Here is a 24845-nt window from a genome sequence, read left to right on the forward strand (position 1 = left end):
GAAAGACTTTTTGACTTCCGTTCTCTGTGTAATTATAAGCTGAAATTCTAAATCAGCTGCTTAGTCATGGTAAATTATGAAAATTATGCTGTTCATTGGCAAGCTGTTGTTATACTAAACATATTTCCTGCTTGATTTTTTTTCCTTAAAGGATGTTTCCCTTGAAACAAAAAGGTAAAGAGTAACTTAAACTGCAAGAATCCACTTTTTCCAAAATATCTGTCATAGTATAGGGTAACTAAACATGACAGGTGTACAGAGTTTTCTGACAAGTTACTTTTATCCAAGTGATTTGCAAAGTTTTACAAAAGTTGACCCCAAGCTGAATCCAGTCTGTTACAACTACCACACAGAATATTGCTGTTTGCCAGGGGACGGGATGTATATGCCGTCAGGCTAGGCCTCCAAGTGTGGGTGATCTTCATGTCAAAACTTATCCTCAGAGTCCATGCCCTGTAATGGAAAAGATGCATTGAACCAGTAAGTGCTCACGGCATAAATCCAGCAGGATGAAGCACAGCAGGAGATAAGGGAGCTCTGCTTCCTTGGGATTTAAGGAAAATAAGAGATGGACAACTACCAAAGATGTCTGTTCTCTATGGGATGAAAGAAAGCTGGTGGTCCTGCCATGGCAAGTCTTTGTGACCTGACAAAGTGTGATAACTCGGATGTATTAATGATATTTTTGTTGGGGTGTGTGTGTTATGTTTTAACAGTTTCATTCCTTGGCTCCAATGTACTACCGAGGTTCAGCAGCAGCTGTGATAGTTTATGATATCACCAAACAGGTAAAAGACTTCTGTTCACTTTTCAACTGTGTTAACTCCTCTGCTTGGGCCAGAGTAAAACCCACAGCTGCAGAAGTATTTGTATGTTAATTCCTGTTCACATCAGTGGGGTTTATATGCTTTGGTAGTTCGGGTAGATTTGTATGGAGGAGTCCAACTAAAAACCTAAATCTGAAGTCCGGCTTCTGTGTTGTTTAAACCTTGTCCAGACAAAATGTCAAAGACAGCATTTTGTAGAAGTTTATTTGGCTTTCCTCTGGCTAAGTAGACAGGATGACATCCTGCAACACCCCTTCCCATCACCACCTATGTTCTCTGTATGGATTGAATTTTTAATACAAAAAGGAGCTAGCTGCTTTATCAACTGAAGAGATGTTGAATTGTTTGCATATTACTGATTTTAAAACTAATTCTTTTTAACTAAGCATATCATCTCATGTTTGCATTGCGGGGCTCAAGTCTTAACTTTGAAACCAGTAATGAAATAATAAGTCTCTGACCTTTGTCTCATCATTATTCATTTGTAATGAAAATGGCATTTTCAGGTCCTAAACCACTCTTGCTCGTTCCTCAGGCAGAGGAGGTCAGGAAGTTCTAGCTGAATCCACTGCTTTTGAAAGAAACCCCCGCTGATAAAGCTGAGTTAGAGGCAGCGTCAATGGGTGGATGGTCATGACAGTTCACTTACATTTTATTCCTTTCCTGCCAATTGAATTATTTACTACTAGGTCAAGAGGGCTGGACTGATTCTCCAGCGCATTAGTGTAATGATCTGTGGCTGATGATGGTGGCCACTGTTGCACAGCGGTATTCTTCTCCTTTGCTAATTTCCCAAGAAGAGATGAGGAAGAGTGAATCCTGCTAGACTGACACTTAGTTTTAATTTAAATGTCTTACAGTTGATCTTGTAGTGCATTGTAAGAATGGAATTTTGTTTTGGCAGCCTTTTTCTAAGCTTATGTGGAACAGCTCAAGGGGCTAATAAGGAAATATTATAAAGAGGGGAAAATAGGAGAGGAAGGTGAATGTGTATTCCACTTTCTGATGCTTAATATTCAGTGTTGACCATCAGAGCAGAACAGATGTTTTTTCCCAAATGACTGATAGTGCTCTCCCTTCAGTGATACCGATACAGCCATCACTGATTTAGACACAGCTCTTATGTGCATTTCTGAAGGGGAAAAAGTGATTTATAATATATTTGGGAGCTCACTTTGAGTTTCAGTAGTAATTCCAATGATGCATTATAATTAGAATCTCTAGGAACACAAGTGATTTTAATGCTCTCAGTTCATTAGTGTGAAGAAATAGGAAATTTACTCTTAAAAGGTATGTAGCATCAAAAAGTTACTGAATTTTGTACTTGGAGGGAAAAAAGCAAGTGAACAGTCACCTCTCTCTTTGGTTTTATGAGTAAGTTGAGGTTTACCAGGTCACAGATACAGAAATGCAGGGCCGAGGGCGTCACTGAAACCTCTTGGATGTTACTGAAAATATGATGGTGGTTGAGATAGTAATTCACCAGGCAGAAGTTGAAATTAGACAAATAAAGCTCACATTAAAAGTGAAGGAAACTAGCTACTAGCCAAACTTAAAATAGCCGTGGTAATTTCTTCATCACTGGAAAATTTAAGATAAATATTTGGTGCTGCTTTGAGGGTGGACAAAGGGAGAAGTGTCCAAGTTCAAGCAAGATTTAATTTGAGGAAGTCTTATGACCTAAAGCTTGAAAAGCAGATTACATAGATACAGTGGTCGTCTTCTGGTCTTGTGATCTATAAAATTATTATTGCATTCATACTGTTAATATTGTCTTCCTCTAACTTTAGAAAAATAAGTAAGTATACCAATGGAGAGTAGGCTGCTAGCTTATTTGTGATTTCTCTGACTTAGGATTCATTTCATACTTTGAAGAAATGGGTGAAAGAACTAAAAGAACACGGTCCTGAAAACATTGTAATGGCCATCGCTGGAAACAAATGTGATCTTTCTGATATCAGGTAAGACATCCATTTTTATTGTTGCTTTGATCGCAGTAACTATACTGTTTTCTTCCTTCAGGTAACTAATTTGTTGTTGTTATAATAGTATATCATTTTGGTCAGCTGTCTTGAGTCTTCCCTAACACCAGTGGTCTTGCCAGTGTATAACGTTACCAGCGGCAGCACAACTTGAATTATATACTCCTTTTTTTTAACCTTTCTTTTACTGCCCTTCTGTGTATTTGTACAGTCTAGACCCTTTAGCTGCTAAATCACTGGAATGGAAAGGTATTACTTTTTTTTTTTCCTCCTTCCATTCATGTTAAAGGTGCAGATGTATTAAGTGATGAGCAAAACCAGCAATGTAAAGCTAGAAGGGTAGGCCTGAGGTAGAATAATGTTATTCACAGAGCAGCTTTGAGAACTTGTACTTTGTGCTTTGCAACAACTGAAACTGTCCCATAATACTGGATGTAGAAGGTGTATTTTTGTTGTTTTTAGGACTGTAACCTCAAGTAAAATTTATGCCACCCGTGTGAAGCAAAGGACTTCGTGGGTAAAAGAGGGGAGGGTTGAATGTGCCCTCCTTGAGAAGAGCCAAGATGATGCTATTTGGGATGAGAGTGAAGCTACAGTCACTCTTCTGCTTGTTAGCTCTAGTATGGGTTCACATTCTTTCTGGAAGTGGAAGCACATTCTGCTGTACGGTAGTGATCTTACGTGTCAGTCCATGACTCTCTGTTACTTCTTGTGTCAAAGATGAGTATAGACACCATGGCCGTATTTGGTGCTTTCCTTTTAGGACCTCACAGGCTCTCACGATTGTCCAAATATATCCCCCTGTTGTTTTATAACCATTACTTCGGCCCAGGTTCACCAAAGCCCTGAAGCACATGTATAACTTACTTAAGCAATGCAGTACTTCCAAAACCAAACTGTGTTGGGTTTGTTTTGGTTTGGTTTTGTTTGGCAGATTTTTGTCTCCCCCTGCCCCTGTCAGCCATTAACCAACACAAAACTGTGAGTCACTTCCTTCTGTAAGACCTGGACAAGCCCTGATGCTAGAAGACTGCTGGTTTCTGTTGGGCTAAGAATCAGGGACACAGATAGTATATTGGCATCTCCTACTCGATATTGCGATATGCTTGTCAACATGGTGAAGATGAGTCCTATAATACAAAACCAAAGGTTTCCAAATGTGAGGTAGAAAAAAACAGAGGAAAGGAAAATTATAAAAAATAAATCAAAAAAACAGCACAGACTGGAGTTTTCAGTTCCCCTGAGAGTCACTTTAAATTGAAACTTTTTTCCCAGCAATACAGCTACCTGATTAAATCAAGGGTAATAACTTTGGACATTGTGACAAGTGACACTAATAGCAGATGAATTCATAACCAGCCCTCCCCCTGCTTTTGGTAGCATTTGCCGTGGCAGCAAGATTTTAAGTACTGTTCCACCGGAGCGGAGGCAGGTTAACTCGGGGATGAAAGAAAACCTGCACCACAGAAGTGCTGGGAGAATACTGGGGTTCCTCACAGAGTGACTGTGATCTTCCCACCACATTCTTCTCAAATGCTACCTGTTGTTTACTGATTCCTGATCATCTGTTTCTTTCTGCTATTCAGCAAGTACAGCTCTTCCGTGCACAAAATGTTGTGGTGTTTGCATGGTGCTCATTGTCCTCAGTGATCTAATGCATCTTATTATTTTTTTAATTGTGAACAATTTCGAGTTTGTTTTTTATTTTTTTAAATGCTGTTATGATTTTGACATGCTCCAGCCTTTTCTCTTTCTGAAGTCATTCAGTGATGTCCAGTTAAAGAGATTTTGGTGGACAAATAGAGAGTAGACTATATTGTACATGATATGTTTTCACAGTTCTTCCAGCAATCTGATTGTTTATGCAATACATGCAGCTGTATCTGTTCTCTGGCTGCTTTATGTCTTCAGACTGACTTCAGTAAAAATGATTTTAGGTGAAATGTGTCACCAGTTTATCAGATTGTTTCCAGTGAGTAGAAAATACATATGCCTTTGGGCACAGAGAATTAAAAAATAAGATTATGTGAGCACATGGGAGCAAGTTGCTGTCTGATGCATTTTTGGCATCTCTCTTTGGTTTTGAAGAACTACTGGCAGATGTTTTGCTGGGTATTAGAGACAGCTGCTTTTAAGACCTATGTGAATAGAAGCAAAAGAAGACAAGCTGACCAGGTCCAAGTTGATTTGATTCTACCACCTCTGTGACTGTAGGAGAGAATGTAAAGAGGAATGAATGGAAGCAATATGAACTTATTATTTTCCTCTGGGAAAAGACTGCCACTACCTCTCATAGTCACTGACTATGTTACCCTCCTCATTTAGTATCTAAAATTTGGTTTTGAGCTGCCAAGATGGATTTGGGACACTCGGGGGTCATGCTGCTTTTCTCAGTGTCGTTAATAGGCAGTTTTTGGCATTTGAAAGAAATTTCTTTTCCACTTCGAAGGAATTTCTACAGGTAGACAGGCAATTTTGTTTAGTGTAAATCCTCATCTCTGTTATAGTACTGTCAACTCTAGTACTGTTGAGTGTTTGGCATACTTTTAATAGTAATAAACTTTTCCTTCTGACAGGTCATTAAAAAGTAGTTTCAAAGACACAAGCTGAGGTTTCAATATTAAGATGTTATAAGTGTCCAAAATATCTTTTGAGCATTATAGAAGTCAGTGGTCATAACAGCAACTAAGAAGTGTTTTCCTCCCTAAAAATATGGTGCACCTTCTTTACAAGTTGTGTTCACTGGAAATTGCCAGATCCTCGATTAAGAGAAGTCAGCAGGATTTCCTGCTCAGATCTTCCCTCTGTGCATCCAGGATATTTTTTTTTATTCAGTAATTATTCAGAAAATCTCAAGGGAGATTAAATCAATAGAATGATTTAGAAAGGATAAAACTAAATAATTGACATCTTTCAGATGAGGTATTCCTCTAACTTTCCCCATAGCCCTGGAATAACACCTTGTCAGCACTCCACTGATGGTTCTTGCCTTCTTCCCTCTTCACCCCATCTTGCGTATATTCATGTCTCAGTTTAGAGTTCAAGCATTTGTGCTTTTTTTTCCTTTTGACAAGGTCACATCTTAGCAATCTTGACGTCCAGATTATGATAACTCTACTTGATGTATGCAGCCTTCCTAGTGTCAATAGCGCTGGACGCCATGATGCTTATTGCCCACATGCTGTGGACATTTATAGGCTTCCTTTAGAAACATTATCAGAGAAGGCTAAGAAGTTCTGTGACGCTTCCTTGGAATATTGTCACTTGCTACTGTTTTACCTTTTCCTTGATTCCTGAAGTTTGCTTTCTCAACTAAATTACAGCAAGTTGGAAGTCTTCATTACATAACGGTATGGTCTCAAATGTCTTCCTTTACTGTTGTTTGAATATTATGTTACACAGTTAAGTTCCTTTTTTCTTATCTTCAGGGCCATCTGCAGATGGTGGTACCTTTCATAATAAAGGCCAAGGTGCCATTTCAGAAATAGTAAGGGGAATGCTGCCTTCCCTGTGCCTTCTGCAATAAAAAGACATGTAACACAAAGAAGGAAGTAATGGACTAGGAGTCTCTAGATTGGTACATCGGAGCTGTGGGGTGAAGGAGTTGGTTCAAATTCTGCATGTGCAACAGACAGCTATAAAGCCACACAAAACACACCAGTTGATGTCTTGAACAAAATGGAAGAAAAATAGTGCTGGCAGTCTGGTGTTTCAACATGCGCTCCTCTGACCGGGTGCACCTCGGGTGCCTGTTAGCACTTTCAGTCTCTGATTCTGAGCTGTTGCTCAAAAATCAGGAATAGCAGTGGTTACAGACAGCGGTGGACATGGGCAGATTCAGCTTTGCCACCTGGCTCAGGCAGTGTGGGGCTTGCTTTGTGTCTGAAGCAGAGGTCTTTTGCGTGTTGTAAACTGCATTTACCAGCTTTTCGCATATGAAGTGTTGGCTACAAAATTAGGATGTTCTACCAGTGATTTTAAGATGGTGTCACTTTGGTGACATGGCACAGAACGGTGGCCTTCCTCCAGTGAATCTGGCACTCCCAGATTGCTCCTGCCAATGTGCTCGGAGTCAGTGGCTTTCATATTTCTTTCAGAATCTCTTGTTTTCTTGCTGCTTACAAACATTTAGGCATGTGATGCTGTTAGCGTTTTCTTCCACAACAGTTGTACCCTATCTTGTTTGAACACTTGGTGTGGGCAGTGCTGGTTGCTGCTTGGATCAGCAGGGTTGTATGACTTTTCTCTAGTGTTTTAAGGCTTTTCTTATTGGAGTCAAGTTTAAAAACCAAATGGGATTGTCAGTTAAATTGTCTTCATTTTTTCAAGGCATGGATTCATCAGCAATTCCAAGAAATCTGCAGATCGATCTGATTAGGCTGTGTGTTTGAGGTCATCGTCTTTTTTTTTCCCCTAAAATTAAATTTAAAAAAAAAATATTTTTTTTTTTAGGGAGGTTCCTATGAAGGATGCCAAAGAATATGCAGAATCTATAGGTGCAATTGTTGTTGAAACCAGTGCAAAGAATGCTGTTAACATTGAAGAACTTTTTCAAGGAATAAGTAAGTAAATGTGCTCGCTCTCTATTTATTTACTTATTTATTTGTGATTGTTTGGAGTTCTTCTGAAAATAGCTGTCTGTTTCAGGTCTAAAAACTTCTTTCCCAAGGACATCAAGAAATCCACTGGGCCAGTAGTATGGCTGCTGTTTATGCAGATGTAAACTAAGAATAACTTTGAATACACCATAGCAAAACATAGTAGATAGTAGATATGGGGTAAGCCTGTTCCTTCTAAATCAGTATATAAATCGTGACCTGGGTCACATCAACTGTTTCAGACCAAGCCTGCTGTAGAGGCAATACTGTTGATCTTATCATCATGTTGATAGAAACTTAAACGTTGAGAAATGTGCCTGGAGTGCTATGATAAGCAGAAAATAGTCGTTGCAGTGGAATCCGCTTTAAAAAAACCCCATATTTTCTCTCCAGGTCTTTTAAACAAGATGAGACTAACATTCGTCATGAGGAGAAGGAAAAAAGTCTTGTTCAGTTTGCCTTCTAGGTGTTCCAGTTTTGGTCTCTGATTACAAGTGGGAAGAAAATTGGGGGCTGGAAGGGACCTCAGGAGACCTTCAGTCCCACTTCGTGCTCAAAGCGGACTTAATAGTGAATTCAGACCAGGTTGCTCGGGCCATTGTCTGGCTGGGCCCAAGAGCAGAGGTCCCACAACCTTTCTTGGGCAGCCAGGCCCAGTGTTTAAATAGTCCTCACAGTGACATCCCCCTCAGAGTATCAAATCAGAACCTCTCCTGATCAGTTCATGGCCACCATTGCTTGTTGTCCTGGATGCACCTCAGTAAAAAGCCTGGCTCTGTCTTCTTAGCATCCTTCGCCATAGGTACTGACAGGCAGCTTTGCAGTCCCCACAAAGCCATCTCATCTCCAGGCTGAACAGGCCCCATTTCCTCAGCCCTTCCTCACAGGGCAAGTGCTCCAGCCCTCTGACTGTCTTGGTAGCCCTTCTCTGAACTTGCACCAGTTTGTCAACATTTTTCTTGTATTGTGGGGCACAAAGCTGGATGCATTACCCAGCTTGTGTTAGACCCTATCTAGAAGAGGCTAACCACTTCACCTGATCTACTGGCTTGGCTTTTGTTGGTGTGACTTAGGGTGCTGTTGGCCATCTTTGCTGCCAGGGTGCGCTGCTTGCTTATGCTCAGCTTACTGCCCTCAGGTCCTTTTTGGCAGAGCTGCTTCCCAGGCAGCCAGTCATCAGCCTGTCTCATAACCAGGGGCCCTTCCTTCCCACAAGCTGGCATTTGTCCTTTGTGAACCACTTGAGGTTCCTGTTGGCCCATTTGTCCCTCCAGCCTAAGGCCCTCTGAACAGCAGCTTTGCCCTCAAGGGTATTGAATGCACCACTGAGTTGGGGATCATCTGAGGGCTGAAGTGGGTGCATGTTTTTTCCTCCTCCAGGCCACTGATGAAAGGTAGTAAGCAAGGTTACTCCACTTGTAACTGGCCTACAGGTACATACATAATGATAACCACTGACCTTTTAAGTCTGATGATCCAGTCAATTTTTTTCACACAGCTAACAGTGTGCCTATCTAGACTATAACAGCACAACTTGGATATACCAGGGTGCTGTAGGAGAAAGTATCAAAAGCCTTGCTAAAGTCAAGGTAGATGACATCCAATGCTCTCCCTCAATCACAGATCCATCATACTATCATTTAGGGCAACCAGGTTGGACGGGCATGGTTTATCCTTGGTAAGTTCATGCTGACTGGTCCCAGTCAACTTCTTCACCTTCATGTGCTCAGAAGTGGCTTCTGAGAGGATTGGCTATATGGTTTCCCAGGAAGCAGAGTATGGCTAACCAGCCTGTAGATCCATGGCTTGTTATTGCCTTTTCTGAAGACAGGTATAACATTCACCTTTCTTCAGTTGTAGCAGACGGCCCTCATTCTCCACAACCTTTCAAAAACAATAGGGATGGTAAAGAATGGCCTTGCAGTGACATTGGCTTGGTCCCTCAGCATTCTCATGCTTGTGTGGGTTGAGATTTCTTAAGAGCTTTATGACTTGATCTTCTTCCACTACTGGTGGTTCCTCCTCTCCCAAAATCATGTTTTGGGGTACAGAGGTCTAGGAGACAGCATGCCCAGAAACTCAACTTTGTTTCCCTTAAGTCTTTATTTTATTTCACATATTCATAATCAGCTCATATTATCTACCACACTTTGCCTGAGATGGGGCCTGCTCAGGTGTTTACTTTGCTTGCATGGGCTGTGTTTGAAATGGTTAGTGAGAACCGAGATTCCTAGAAGACGCTACCTTTATTTTACCTCCTTTAAAAAAGGAGGAATGTGTAACATGGCTGTCTGGAGGAACCAGTTCTTCCTCGTGATAGTTTACTACATTGTCTGCATCTGATGGTTGTGAATGTTCTCGCAGAGGAACTCATCCTTGCCACGTAATTAGATAATTAGTTTCCGTTTTTGATAGGCAATGCTGCAGCTGGCAGCATACGCTGTCCCTAATAATGGTTATAATAGACGAGGAAAATCAACTAAATTAAGTTTAGTATGAACTAGATACCCAGGCAAGTGCACTTAATTCCACAGGCAATTATTTCTATATATAGAAATATTTGGTCTCACTGGATGTACTCGTGACCTTATCAAGTACTCAGCAGAGAGAAAGGAGAGAATTGGTAGTGTGTGTTTATAGAAATATAATGGAAACCAAGTGAAAAATGCTTAATTAGCAGGAGAATTAATTAATAAGATTGTGACTGCGCAGAGGGTATGGATAACTTTCTGATGTTTTACACCACTTCAGTCGTTGTGCAGTTTCCAAAGAAGTTTGTTTATGCCCAAGTTGCACAGCAGCATTTTTGCCATTTCAGTGTATGAAGTCGCTGTGTAGCCGTGCCTTCTACCCTGTTGACTAATTTTATTTGCCCTAGAAGTCACGCTGCAGCTTTAGTTTTGCTTTCACGCTGCCTGAGAGTTCGTGCCCTTTGTGCTGCTGTAGAAGGGCATGGTGCAATTCCCCAGCCTCTGAATAGGGAGACAGCAGCTTTTGTTTACCTTGGATCTTGAAGGTAGACTGTATGTATTGCCTATTTTACAGCCTGCATTTGAAAGGATGTTCCAACATGTGTGGACAATTTCTTCATTAAAAACCTTCTTGAAATTGATACCCCAAACTGTAAAGGGTAGACTAGATTTTAATTTAATTAAAATTTTACCTCCTGCTTGCTTATGCTTTTCATTTCCCAGGGGTATTTTAACATAATAATTTTTCCTTCTTAAGGTGTCTATAAACTGTCTCTTTTCCAGGGAAAATGTTGTGAACAGAGTGAAATAGTATAATGGGAAAAAATTACTCAACATAATGATACAAAGAAGGTGGAAAATAAAAGGGGAACTGGGATGTTTTGCTGACAACCAGATAAATCTTGGAAAAATTGTAGAGATTATAGACAGACCACTTCATTTCTAAGGTTATTATATTACACTATTTTTAAAACATTTTTTAAAATTAGTTTCTCTCAGGATTTGAGGGTTTGACTGCTTTGAGGAATCTCTTAATAACAGTCTCAACACAAATCCGTTGTCCTTAATTCTTCTCAAGAAAATACAAGAAGTGAAAGTCTAGCATCGGTCAAAGTTTCTGATTTTTTGAAGATGGGGCAAATCTGGCAGGAGGGGGATTCTGCAGTCAGTGTACTCAGGTAAATAAGGCTGAAGCGGCAGACTGAGCACAAGAGTCAGTGAAGTTGGTGTCCTCTGTGCTGGAGAGTTTTCACTGAGCTGCGTAACGGGATACAGCTCCTGGCTGTCTGCTGTACCCCTGTGATTTCAGGTGGCAAGCCACTACACTTACCCTGGTTACATTTAGCAGCAGCCGACTGAAGGCTTGCTGTGATTGTAAAACATCATGTGGTTATTTTTTTTTCTCTGTAAACAACAAAATAATATTTTCAGTACAGTTGTATATTCCCCACTTGGGCTAAAATTTTCCCAATGTCTTTCTTGAAAGGTTTTTGACATAAAAAGGGCGTAAGTTTTTCATAAGTTCCAGTAGTTCTTTTTTAATAGCTGAGTGTTTATAGGACCAAATGTTAATGATATTTTATTCCCAGCCTTAGAAGAATCATAGGCACAGCAGCTCCTTGTTGCTGGTTTATACTTCAGCAGCAGCAAATATGCCAGGAATGTATTATACGATAGCAGTATAATACAGTATAAAGTTGTGCCTATGCAGGGGGTCATACCAGTTCTGTATTGCCCCTTCATTGTGGGGCTTTAGTCCACTGACCACTGCTTGTGCCTGGGAAGGCAGCTTACCCATTAAAACTGGCTGGTTTTCAATGACTAAACAAGCTGCCCCAAGTGTACTGTCATTTAGTAGCAATCACACCCCTGCAATTTTCAGACACCTGATCATTTAACAACTGAAATAAGCCTTAGTTAACTTATTCAAATCTAGTACACGCCCAGCTGTTTCTCTTCAGCGTGTGTATTGCCTGTTACCTTACTGTGAAGGTGCCCCAGATAGGAAAGAGATTATTACATAAAAGCCATCCTCTGTGAATGATAGAGCTGAGACTGTACCTCCCAGGATAATACCAGTCTGCATCAGTAGGTCCAAAGGTAAACAGGCACTGGGACAAGTAAGCTGCTAAAGAATACTGAGTCAAGTGAAATATGAAATAAACTTGTGCTTAAATAAAAAAGTAAATGACAAGCATGGATTTTTTTTTTTTTGAAGTCTGGCAAATGTTGGAGATTGGCGTGCTACCAAAGGGGGCAAGATTGAAGCATTTCAGCATCTTCTGTCAAGGGTGAGAGGGAGGTGAGGAATTATCAGAGTCTCTACAGAAAGTGTGTAAAGAGTTGTTAGCACGCTCGGTCTCACTGATGCTAGTACTATGAGAAGGAGAGACAGGCTGATGTTTAAAAACCCAGATAAGGATGTTCTTCCTAGATGAGGCATCCTAATTAGAGCAGAGAGTTTCTGTCTCGGTATACAACCTTTCATGTGGTAAATGCTCAGTTTTAAATGTATGAAGCTATTGATTTCCTGGTGCCCTGCCAGCAGTTCATATATTGAATATTTAATGTAACCCAAATACTTGTTTCCTAGAAATACCGGGAGATGAAAAAAAAAAAACCAGACCCAACCTCTAGAGTTTACAGTTTAACCAGCTGTATAATGGACAAACTAGAGAGGAATGTGTGAAATGTCTGTCGCTGGAAGGGGGAGGGATCCTTTCCAGTGGACATTCGATGTTTGTGCTGACTCGAATGGACTTGGATGGGTGGAATTGCAGATGGACTGTTTTTGAGCTTTGTGGAAGACGGGTTTGGTGTTTTTCATCCTGTTACCTGCTGATGTGTGGATATCTGTGAACTACTGTAAAAAGGTCTATGAAAGACATTTTAAGAAAAGCAAGTACATTTATGTTGCAAAGCAATTCAACACATGCCATTTTTAAGGCAGCCCAAGTTAATAACTGAATTTTTGTAGGGCATGTTCACCTGCTGTGAAAGGATGGAAGAACATTGCCCAAACCTACAAGTATTTGAGATTATCTTCTTTACAGTTTATGCTCCCTGTATTTCTAGGATTAGTTCTTCTCTAAGCTTTTCTAAAACTTCCTGGCCTTTGGACTGCTGTTAGAGTTAAATTTGTGAGGTCCTGGATTTCTCTCCAATCATAGGAGAGCTCTTCAACATAAACTAGTAAATAAATCAAAGCAGCCCAAAGTTAATTACAGCAGGACCTCAGATCAAGGTTGGATCTCTTAGTAATTAAAGTCATTAGAATTCTGTTGTTTACTTTGATGCATGTGAGATTTAAATCTTGGTGGGTTTTTTTTTCCCCCTGCAGATTTTAATGAAATGGGCAAAACTCACTTGTATTGCTGCTTCCCCAGCAAGAACTTGTGTCAGCAATCTATGCTTTTGCTTTAAAAAAAACCCACTCTTTTTTCTTGCAGGGAGATGCTATTAGCTATGCTATTAGAAATACTCAAATAATTGCAACTTAACTATGTTTAGTTATGGAATATCCTTTATTGTAAGTATATGCTACCTTGCATGGAAACTTAAAACATGAAGTAAACAAACAGTCGTCTCTGTCAGTTGGGGAAATCCTTCTTTATTCCAAGTATGGGGAAGAAAGAGAAGCTAGAGACTGACTAGTGGGCCAAGCTTTAGAAACCATGTGAGAGATATAGGGAACTTCTAAAATACCAGTGAAACTGGTTTCAAAGGATAAAAGAATTTTGGGGAGATAAGAAGTGTGACTGTTCTAAGTCCTACAGGTACAGGAAGAATCTTGTATGCAAATGCCAGAACTGTTGGATAAGATGTGCCTGCTTCATTCTGCCATATCTTCACAGATGGTTGTGCTCTGTGCTTTATTAATGAGGTTTATAGAGAGCAATGTTTTGCAGCAGCTCACCTTGCTGCGATACAGCCACCAATTTTAGGCTGAGGTTCTGGCCATTGTATAGCTGTTGTGCCACTACTCGAAAAAGTCTGCCTTTTCTCAGGTGAGCCACAGCAGTCCCATCATCAGGCTGCTGCGGCGGCTGTCAGGCCGCTGCTCTCTCTGGAGCTAAGTGAAATGGATTTCACATCCTGCACTAACAAAAATCTCCCCTTCCTTCAGTCCCCTGAAAAAAATTAAGTCGTACATGATTTTCAGACAATGAACAGACGGGATAAAGGCACAGAAAGCCACTGTGCAGTGCTATGATGTCTTGCCTCTTACCATTAGCAGAATTGTTGTAGTTGTGTTACATATTAGGACTGTGCTTCTTTTGGACTTGGACTTAATCATCTGGATATGCCAGCTCAGGTTGATCACATCATATCTGTTTTCTTTTCCATTACACACTGAATGAGTATCTGTTCAGTGCACTGTTGTGTTTGTCCCTTTGTCAGCATGGTAACCAGTTGAGTTTCCTTACGCTCAACTTCAAGGCTATTTTCAGCCTTTCAGGCAGTCTTATACAGGTCAGTAATGAAAACAGTTTAATGTTAAAAAAAAAAAAAAAAAAAACAAAACCAAAAAGCCCAACTCCAAGGCTGATTTTTCTGAGCTAATGGATGTCACAGCTTATAACCAGAGCATTGCGTTCAAAAAGGAACAAAGACAGCAGATTTTATTACTGTGATGATGCATCCTGCTTCCAGCTGCAGCAGAGCAATCCCCATCTGCCTGCCTTCAAGTTCTGCTTGCAGAGGTGTCACCCAGCCCCTGTTGTCTCTCATGCTTCCCTGCTCCATTCTTTTCCTCCCTTCCCATTTTGTTTACCTCTTGTCCCACCCTCGCATTTCCCAGTCGCTTTGCCTCTGGCATTCTCAGAACCACAGCTCTCAGAGTGCTGATTAATCTCTTTACATTAACAAGTCTCAGATTCAATAGCAGGAGTAGGAACTCTGCCAGGCCTTGGAGAAGACTCTGACCTTCGTCCTGGACTACCTCAGCCCAACTCAAACGTGCCAGATAGGAGGAGATGCAATTGATTTAGTGCTTCCCACCTGTTAACCTGGATGGTTCACTTCAGAACCATGACAATTTCCGTAACCCTGCATTTGATCAGTCTCTTGTGACACTTAATATTTTACAAACCATGGTGTATTTACTGGACTGAGATCATGGAGGACACCAAGACCTCTGTTGGAATGTGTAGAGGTGCATGTTTACAAACAGTTTTGTTGTACAAAATCTGTGAAACATGGTCTAATCATTAGTGAAATGAAACCAAAATATATGATCAGATATTTAATTAATACAAGTGCAAAACCTAATTTTTAAATTTCAATCAATTGACCTCACTCTGTAGAAATATCAGCAGTGGGAACCATGTGGAACTTTATACTGTCTCAAGTAACGGCGTATCCCTAAGTTCCTCACTTCACCAGTTCAGCTGCAGGGTTCTTAGATAAATGTATGTGCATCTGGTTTTCTCTGTGCGATTGACCGTTTCATCTGGAATCCTAAGATGTGCTGTTGGTGGTCTTTGGCAAGCTGGCTAGTTGTGTCCTGCAAAATGGAGAAAAGACTCTCTTTGTGGTCTAGTTTGTCATCTTTAAGTTAAGCAACAGAAGATTCCAGTCTCTCATGGACCTTTTGAGCTGACTCTGTCTTAACAGAGCAGTCGTCATTTTGAAGAGGAATTGCCTTAATGTATTTATTTCTTCAGCAGGAGAACTCCTGGGCTGGATGTCAGGGCACTACTGCTCCTTTCTGACATCAACTGCATGAAAGAAATAGCATAAATTAACAATGCTGTAGGTTATCTAATACAGGGATATTTTTTATCGCTTTGGAATAGAGACTATGTATGCCAGTGAGATACACATTTTAAATTAGTATATACTTTCTGAAATTAATTTTGTTTATGACCTCTGTTGATCCTGGCTCAGTACTAGCTATATTTGAGTTGGTGTCAGCAATATCGATGCCATATTTGTCAAGAGCTGAATGACCAGATACAATGATCATGGTGCTTTTAGGTAGCAGTAGCGATTAAGCTGGTTTAGAAGAAGGGTAGATGCAGGCTTAGCATTTCACTGCTCATCCTTAGTAGTGTTCTGCTGCTTAAACCCTTCTCTGCTACAGTGACTGCTGTGAGACTAGCTGTCAAGGAGGCCCAGGGAGAGACAGTTGGTCAAACAGATTTCTGACTGCATATTTTTATCCACTTCCCCCGACCCTTGGTGAAAAATCTCTCTATTACCTGCTGTGGAGCTGGTTCTCAGGTGTTCAACTGAGTTTTGCGCTCCAAGAAAATTACTCCTGTCAACTGCACGTCAGATGGTAAAAGTTGCCTGGGCAGGGATAAGTCTTGTTACTAAAACGATTTAACTTGACGGTTTAATAAATCTGGTAATAAGAGAAATAACAAGTGAGAGAAAACGCACCTACTGAAAAAAATACTCTCAACCTTGAAAAACTTTTAGACTGTTTAAAGCTTTATTTGCTTGTATTGAATTCAAGGGGGGTGTCCAAACAGCAGAAAACATGGCTAGTTAATGACAAACAGTACTTAAGATCAAAGGCCAGAATAACTAATCAGCAAGTATTATGTCTAAAGGTTTTTTTCTCTTTATTATTTGTAGTTGTTATCTGTGTGGTTTTTATCGTTTTGAGAAATGAAATAAATCAAGGTGATTCTTAGCGACATATGTTGTGTCCTGGTCTGAACTGGATAAAGTGCTCGCTGACCTTGAAGCCTGCTACGGTTTTGCTCCCAAGATAAGCTTGCCTGCTCTTTGCATACACTTTAAGAGCATTGTAGAAAAGATCTGAAACTCCTCAGAAATATGGAACACTGGATGAAAAACAAATAGAGGTAACATGGTTGTTTAATGTGGACTTCTAAAATGAAAGTTAGGCTAGCTTAAACGCTCTCCTCTTCCAAACTTAGTGTTAGAAGAACCAAATGTTTACAAGTATTTGCTTAATGGTATGTAATGTAAATCATGTCTGTAGATTCCAACTTTTTTAGCTGCATTGTGCTCTGAGTTGGATTGATAGGGTTTTAGTTTAGCTGGGATTGAGGTGAAAGCACTTTGGAAATAGTAGGTACATAATGCAGAAGTTCTCTCCAGGTCTCTACAGTGACAGTGTTACCTTCTTGGAAATCCTCTCACAGATACTATGTTCTTCATGTTCTCTAGAGTTTTAAGAATTAGTGGATTCTCTTTGTCTCCAAACAAAGCCAACAGAACTGATGCATGTAATAACTGTGTCTATAACCACCCCTTCTGCTTTTTATTTTACTTTGGAAGGGCACTTACAAACATGAAGTCCAAACATAATGTAAGCAGGGTGTGAAGTTGATATTTTAGTGACCTAAATAGAGCGCAGCATTGTAATGTCAGTGCTTTTACATGCTTCAGCCCTCAAGATACCTCTTTCTCACTCTATTGGACGAAATACAGTATCTTTAGCTTAGTAATGTGAGGAATTTTCCCTCTCTCATTCAGTTGTACAAACACCCAAGACTGTCTGCTTCAAAAGTCACACTTCTGTTGTATAGCATGCGTGTTCAAAACTGATTGACTAAGAGAGGTGAAATTTTGATGGGCTTGACCAAAGGTAATTTAGGGACAAGTTTTACAGATGAAATTAATTCACAGAAAGTAGATTTAACTTTAGAAAAAAGTCCCAGCAAATCACAAGGTAAGGAGAAAAAAAGATATGGACAGGCTGGAGGGGGTCCAGAGAAGGGCCACCAAGATGACCAAAGGACTGGGAGGCCTGCCATACGAGGGTAGGCTGGGAGAACTGGGTTTGTTCAGCCTTGAGAAAAGGAGGCTTAGAGGGGATCTCATCACCGTGTACCAGTACTTAAGGCGTAGCTACAAAGAAGATGGAGACTCCCTTTTTACAAGGAGTCACGTGGAGAGGACAAGGGGGAATGGACACAAGTTGCTCTTGGGGAGATTCTGATTGGACACAAGAGGAAAATTTTTCACAGTGGGGACAGTCACCCATTGGAATAATCTCAGGGAAGTGGTTGACTTGGCCACGTTGGACACCTTCAAGAGTCGTCTGGACAGGGTGCTGGGCCATCTTGTCTAGACTGTGTTCTTCCTAGAAAGGTTGGACTAGATGATCCCTGAGATCCCTTCCAGCCTGTGATTCTGTGATATGTTACCATGACCATAAACTCTCCAAGATATTGATGGAGAGATCAGTCAGTGGGTTTAATGGAAAAGCCAGGCCCACACCAGAGACAGAGGATAGATTGGACCTGGGAGGATCTTGGTTTTCCATTTATAATATTAATTATTAAGCATATTGTATGTTGTCATGAGTAGGCAACCAGTTAGACAAAAGATGTAGCAGTACTAAAAGGGCACATAGACGAGGGAGTTGGAGCAGTGCCTTCTGCCCTGAGAGAGATCTCTAGCTCTACTGTGATGGCTGAAATTCTTTCAAGCACTTAAAATAATCACTCCGTAAGATGATTAAAATGTCGGGAAAGTTTGCAGGGGGTGGTGTTTTTAAGTAATCAAAGCTGTCAACTTGAAAGACATGGGTACCCCTCAAAGGAGGGAGGGATTAAATGAAAAGAACACTTTTTTTCTTTTTTCAAGTATAGGCAGCATGTGTTTACTTAGTGCTTTGTAAAACTCCAGTATACAAGGATTAAATGCCATGCAGATTTAGGGCAGGCAAGATCTTGTTAAACTAGCACCATTCCCATTTAAGTGGAATTAGGAGAAAGCTGAGAATTTTCTCTTTCTTAGTTGTAGGGTGCTCAGTGAGATGACTATTTAAAAAAAATACATGGGTAACATAATTTCAGTGTTCTTCATGCATTCTCAATAGCCATATTTCATTTTTTTTTCTTTTTAAGTGTGAAAATCTTCTTCTGTAAGCAGGATGCAAGGAAAAAGATTGAAGGTACACAAGAGGTGGTTGTTTTCTGGTGAAGTTTCACAGATGTAATTCTTTACACACGCTAAATCATCCTAATTGTTATCTGCATGTGTTGTTACTACATCGGGAGAATTGAATTCGCTGTCTCCTCATGTGTTTCAGGTCGGCAAATTCCACCCTTAGATCCTCACGAAAATGGTAACAATGGAGCAATCAAACTCGGAAAGCAGACTTCACAGACGGGTAGGCGGTGCTGCTGACCCAACCTGATCTTTTTAGATTTACTTGAAAAACAGCACCATTTGCTTTTTCACTGAGGAAGGACTTTGTGATCTCAGTGATTTGGCTCCTTATCTTGAAAGCAGCAATTTCAATACTTCCCATGAGCAATAATGCGAGGACCAGAAGCAGAAAGCTTTACTTCAAAGGGATTTTGCAAAACTGAGTTGGAAAATCCTCTCTAATATCCTGTCAAAATTACAATGTCAAAGTACTACGATTCTCTGTTTAAGCCAATGACTGTGTGGGGTTTTTTTATAAGAAGATGATCCTTTTATATAAAATTTTAGATTTGCTGCAAAAACTTCTCTTCTTACATTGTAAAGTGGACTTGGCATGTTTTTAGAGTTTTCTCTGTAATAATAGGGGGGAAAAAACCCATAAAACCTGAATTTTGGATTATAGTTTCTCTGCCATCTTTCTAGCTGGACTCTGCTTAAGTGTTTTTCTAAATCTGTAGCTTCATCTCCTACTTTCAGTACACATCAGCAAGAAATGGTCTGACACTGCTAACTAGAAAAAAAAGTGGATCCAAAGGATGAGCAAGTGCAATTTTTACAGGCTAGAAGTCAAAATCTGTGTCAGGAGGTGCTGTGTATGTGAAAGAAGGAGTTGTCATGATGGAGACTGCTGGACCCCATGCAGTTCCCAGTCTGCTCTGAAAAGAAGTGAAGAGGCAGCCACTGTGCTGGATTGATTCCCTTTCCAGGGCATAGGCTTCATTAATCACTGAAAATGTAAAAAGAATCTAAAATGCCAGCCTACTCTCCACTACTTACCAAGTTTCTTTCAAATCTGTGCCCCAGACCATGGCTGTCTCTGTTTAAAGATGCCACTTCCCTGGTTTCTAAAAGAGAGTGAGTGCCCCACTCCTTTGTGGTCTCACTGCAGTGCTCCAAGGAGTCCTCAAGGCGGAAGAATGGTATTTCTGTTCAAAAACAGCTTAAGAGAGCACAATATAATTTGGAGTTAAAGGATGGAATCTAATAAAACAGAGTGTTTCTTTACGATGCAATTCTGTGAATTTGTGGAGTAGTCTCCTCACCCACATGGGGATGCAGTATGGAAGACCCACTGCGTGATACCTTTGAAGCTTGATGCACTTGAAAATACATTGTAAAAAAAAAAAAAAAAAAAAATCTAATAGGTGGTTATGAACTAGAAAAAATGTCAAACTATGCATTCTCCACTCCCACCTTTTATGAATGTGTGTGACTGAGATGATAAAATACGAATTTATCTTCATCAATTTCATTGGAATTAGGGTAAGAATGCAGGCTTTGAAACCAAAGCCCAGCCTGCATTCCACAACATAAATTTGTTCTCTTATGAGGAAAATTAACCTCACTGCGCATTTGTTGGGGGACTTATGAAAAGCCAACAAAAGGGAAAAACATCTTTCCAAAATAAATCATGAACAGGCAGGCTAGAGCTGGGTTTCCGTGTTTATACATTAAAAACAGACCTTATTGCTTGGTTGTGAGATTGCTTTGATAAAATGTCACTAAATATTAGGGCTTGAAACAGAGCCAGCTGAAATCAACAGGAATGTTTCTTTGTCTTCAGAGGGTTTGAAGTAGTTATAGGCGGGAAATGTCCCACTGGATTTTTACCTAAGAATCTAAGCTGCATTGGTTTTTCACATCTAATCCATTCCGCAGATGTTTTAGACTCCTTTGAAAGCACTCATACTTGAAAATATGCCCTTAGATAATACATAGACAGCTACCATGAGAAAAGGGTATTTCAGGTAAACTTCCAATTGTCACCTGTGCTGATATATGATCCACATCGCTGCTTCATTGCAGCAACTATTTTACAGATAATCCAGGGTTATTTTAGTGAAAATTCAGCAGTCGTCATTGTTGATAGCTGGGGAGGGAGACAGGCTCCTTTAAGGAATATTTCATCCCATCCTAGTACAAGCAGGTCTGCCATGGGTGCCTGGCTCTTTCAACTGGCTGTGGAGGGCGAGGTTAACCTGGCCTTCAGTGCTAAAGAAACATCAAACTTATAAACATCACATATTCATATAATTTATGGGATCTATGACCCAATGCTGCAAGAGATCTGGTTCTTCCTAAATAAAACTCAGTAAAAGGCTAGACCTGTTACCAACAAAACAGGTCAGATCAAACCCACGTTGTTAAAGGTGTCATAAATTTTAGTTCAACATATAGTAGCTTTGCATAACTGAGTTTTAAGCTTTCATAAATCTTTGTGGCATATTTCTTTTTTTTTTTTAATGTGACATCTCCAAACTTATCAAACCTTAAGTGAGATGTCTGAAAGTTTTGTAAGATAATTCTGCGAGTACCTTGTATACTCTAATTTATGGTAGAACTGGCAATTGATGCTGATCTGTACGGAATAGACTTGAACAACCAGCTCTCACAGCTGCCAGTATGTGAATCAGAACAGGTTTATGAGTTAGGTATTAAAATAATAAGTTTAAAATTGCAAGTTGTTACAGTGAATCTCTGGCAGATTTTAAAATTCAAATGCTGGCTAAGTAGGCTCAAAGGTATTTTTGCATTTAGTGGGCCAAATCTAAATCACCTTATTCTGCTTTTAGGGAAGAAAAAGATTTAAATGAATAAGGATTCTGATTGTGTAAGTTCTTGAGATCTGGGTTACGGTGAGCTTCAGCAGGAAACTCTGAAGTCACAGGTGAAAAAACAACAGGCTACTGTGCTGTGCAGAGCAGCTCACATTTTTCTGGAAGACAGGGCTCGCCTTTGACGATGATGTTGCCTCTGCTGTTTGTCAAAGCTAAAGTGCAGCTTTAACCTGCCTCTTCAAATGAGGGAATGGTTGGATTTAAAAATTTTGATTTTCAAATGTAAAATTCATGATTACTGCTTCCTTTTGTTGCCTGTGTTGCTTGGAAAGTACCACCACCCTTCATAAAGGGCCACAAAAATGACATACAAAAAACCCCAAACTTGGAATAAAAAGTTTCAGCAGCAGCCAGAACTCCTCTTAGTAGTTAACGGCTGGTGGAAAGCTAAATTACTGTACAGGAGCACCTGACTCTGTAGCTGTTCTGCTCTAATAGTAATAATAACAATAAAGCTGCAGTTCTAGGTTGGCCAGCTGGTGCTGGATTTGTCCGAGACTGGTTTTCTCAAGAGAGCTCGCAGCAGGACTGAAGTGCGGTTCCAAGGATGTTTGGCGGAGCTGGTTTGCACCGTGACTCAAGACTGTGACTGTCCAGTTGTGGGTGACTTGCTTTTCTGGCTTGTCATGAACTAGTTTAAAAACAAGATTATGAAGGAACTAGTTTTCATATATGCTCTGCATATGTGTGTGTATATAAGTACAGTTTTATATTGTTATGCTGACGTGTAGTGTTTTTTCACTATGTCTGGTTCTCATATACTGCACATTGTATTCTGTAAGTACATTTTTTTTTGTTAATGGTCATTTCACCCTTATGAACTTGAAGTTACAGATCAAAGGTAGCAAGAAGATGGAGATACACGTAGGTACAATTGTTGACTTGCCATTCTTATGCATGAAAATGGTATATTATAGAAAAAGTATGGCTTACGGACTGAGAAATCGAAAAAAGGCCATTATTATCCAAGAATTGGGACTCTGGAGTAATAAAGTTACGCTCAAAAAAACCCCAAAAAACCACCCCAAAACACACGAAGCAAAACAAAAACGCCAAAATTGGTTATTTTTGTTCATGGTACAGGAGTCTCTCTAAAGTGCTACAGTGTAACATGGGTTTGTATCAATACCTAGAAAAGTTACCTATCATCCCTCCTCTTCACTAATCCTTCATGGCACGTGGTAATAAGTGCTACTAGATAGATGATACATGCAAGCACTCTGACTATAATCAGACCTTTTCAGTACAGTGATGATATATTTTACTATCCTACCCTCAATTATTTAAATCAGTCAGTGATAAATTGTAAGTTTAAAATCACCTTCTAAGTACTTGTCCTCTGTTTTGTTTATATAAGGGCTTTGACTGGGCTGGACCCACTCGCTTCATGTATGGGATGCTGCAATCCGTTAATACTTTTCCTTCTGTTTTACATATTAATTGTATAATACCTAATAATATTTTTTGCCCTAAAATGTAGTTTTGGTGTTTTATTTAACCTACAACAATTAACGCTAATAAATGTTTTAAATACCTCTGATTTGGGGATGTCTCTGGTTTCAATAAAGCAGAACCAAATAGGGCCCATTTTTCACATCACTTGCTCTTGAAAAAGGGCTGTCTGCAGTCTGGATTCATTACCTGGGATTTAAATGCTGCTTGAAACGTGGGTGGCTGGCCGTGTAGCAGAAACTGAATGCATTCCTGGGGGATTCTGCAGTGCTGGTGAACTTTCAAAAACCAGAAAAATATATCTGAAAATCTCTTTGCTAAGTTACTTGGTTTATCCATTAGAAGAGAGGTACCTCAGTGGCCAGTATCAGCTTGGAAATTTAGAATAGTAGCTGTCAGTAGAAAGTGAGCTTACAGGCACTTGCTTTGAATAGCAACCATGACTACTTATGGCTCATAAGACACTTTCTCTTTTGTGTGTGTTTATTTTGGTGGTACATTTAATTTTCTTCCCTACTTTACATCCCTTCAACTTGTCTTCAGGAGTCAAGAATTAACACACCCTTAAGAAGTATGTAGTATTTCATACCTCTTAGTGCTATTGTTTCAACTTTAAACTCACCAGAAGTATTTTTGCACTGTCTGGTTCATATTTTCAAAGTTGTTACCACAACTATGAGGACTATGAATAAACGGTTGGGGATTTTTTTTAAAGAAAAACAGGTTTTTGGAGTAAGGCTTTTGTAACTACCATGATAAATTCCACGCACAGCAGTACCCAACAAGCACAGTAACTCAAATAACAGCACAGAACACCATTTCTCTCTGTAAGGAGAAACCAGTATTTCAAAGGGTATTACTTACGTTGTGAGTTTCATTACTGCTTGAAGATTCCTGACAGAATCTGTTCCCTGCTTTGAAGCATTTATAATCACATTGAAAAAATTATATATCTTATCACCAGCTATGCGTAAATAAAAATGAACCCAAGTACATGACCATAAACTGTGAAAGGTGATGCACTTAATTCAAGGAAAGCCTAATTAAGCCCCTTTTAATGATTATCAGTGTGTTGGAAAATCAGAAGCCAAAGCTGTTTTTCCTTCCAGTATGGAAAGACAGTCGTGCCCCTCAACGGATCGGTCCTTGCATTGTCCATGGGATGTTTTACATGGCTTGGAAGCATGTTCCTGTAGCGCTTTAGGTTAGTTTAGAGCTGAATTTAGCAATGAGAGGGGAGCTGATACAATTGGCTGGAAAATAAACCTCCTCTGCTTTCCTTTTGATGAGTGAAGGCTGTGTCTCAGGGTACTTAAGGAAAAGTATTTGACATTTTAGCCTTCAAAATCTTCACCACAGTGGCTTCAGTCTTTCTGCAGACAGCAACAAAGGACACCCTGCTGTGATCTCCTGAGCACTGTTGTGAAATCAGAACAGCCAGGCTGATGAAATAGACTGCATATCTACTTCATACCTCCACCCCCTCACCAATCTGTAAAAGTGTTTAGGCTACTACCAGGTTTGTGAAATGCCTCTCTTCCATGGAAGGAAAACAGTAAGCTGCAGGATTTTCTTCTTTTTTTTTCTTTTTTTTTCCTCCTCAATATTGTTTTACACAAATTTACGTAGTAATTTTCTTAAAAGCATTAAAACACTCATGGGAGGGTAGAGCAGCTAAAAGTATTTGTACAAAATGCCTCTGTTAATTGGTGCAGGTCACTCCCTAAGGACACAGTGTCAACGATAGGATGCATTCATG

General features: G+C 39.9%; 1 protein-coding gene across 2 annotated transcripts in view; it reads left to right on the plus strand.

The window, feature by feature from the left end:
• RAB31 (RAB31, member RAS oncogene family) overlaps positions 1 to 23174 on the plus strand; it is a 63521-nt gene extending 40347 nt beyond the window's left edge. For both annotated transcript variants that reach the window (XM_064443015.1, XM_064443014.1), the window contains exons 4-7: positions 717 to 788; positions 2682 to 2788; positions 7262 to 7371; positions 18898 to 23174. In XM_064443015.1, the coding sequence (XP_064299085.1) occupies positions 717 to 788; positions 2682 to 2788; positions 7262 to 7371; positions 18898 to 18995 (387 nt within the window). In that variant the 3' untranslated portion in view covers positions 18996 to 23174. The remainder of the gene's footprint in view (positions 1 to 716; positions 789 to 2681; positions 2789 to 7261; positions 7372 to 18897) is intronic.
• The last annotated feature ends 1671 nt before the right edge of the window (positions 23175 to 24845 follow it).

The sequence above is a fragment of the Phalacrocorax carbo genome, chromosome 2 (genome assembly GCF_963921805.1).
Source record: "Phalacrocorax carbo chromosome 2, bPhaCar2.1, whole genome shotgun sequence".
In the NCBI taxonomy this organism is placed as follows: domain Eukaryota; kingdom Metazoa; phylum Chordata; class Aves; order Suliformes; family Phalacrocoracidae; genus Phalacrocorax; species Phalacrocorax carbo.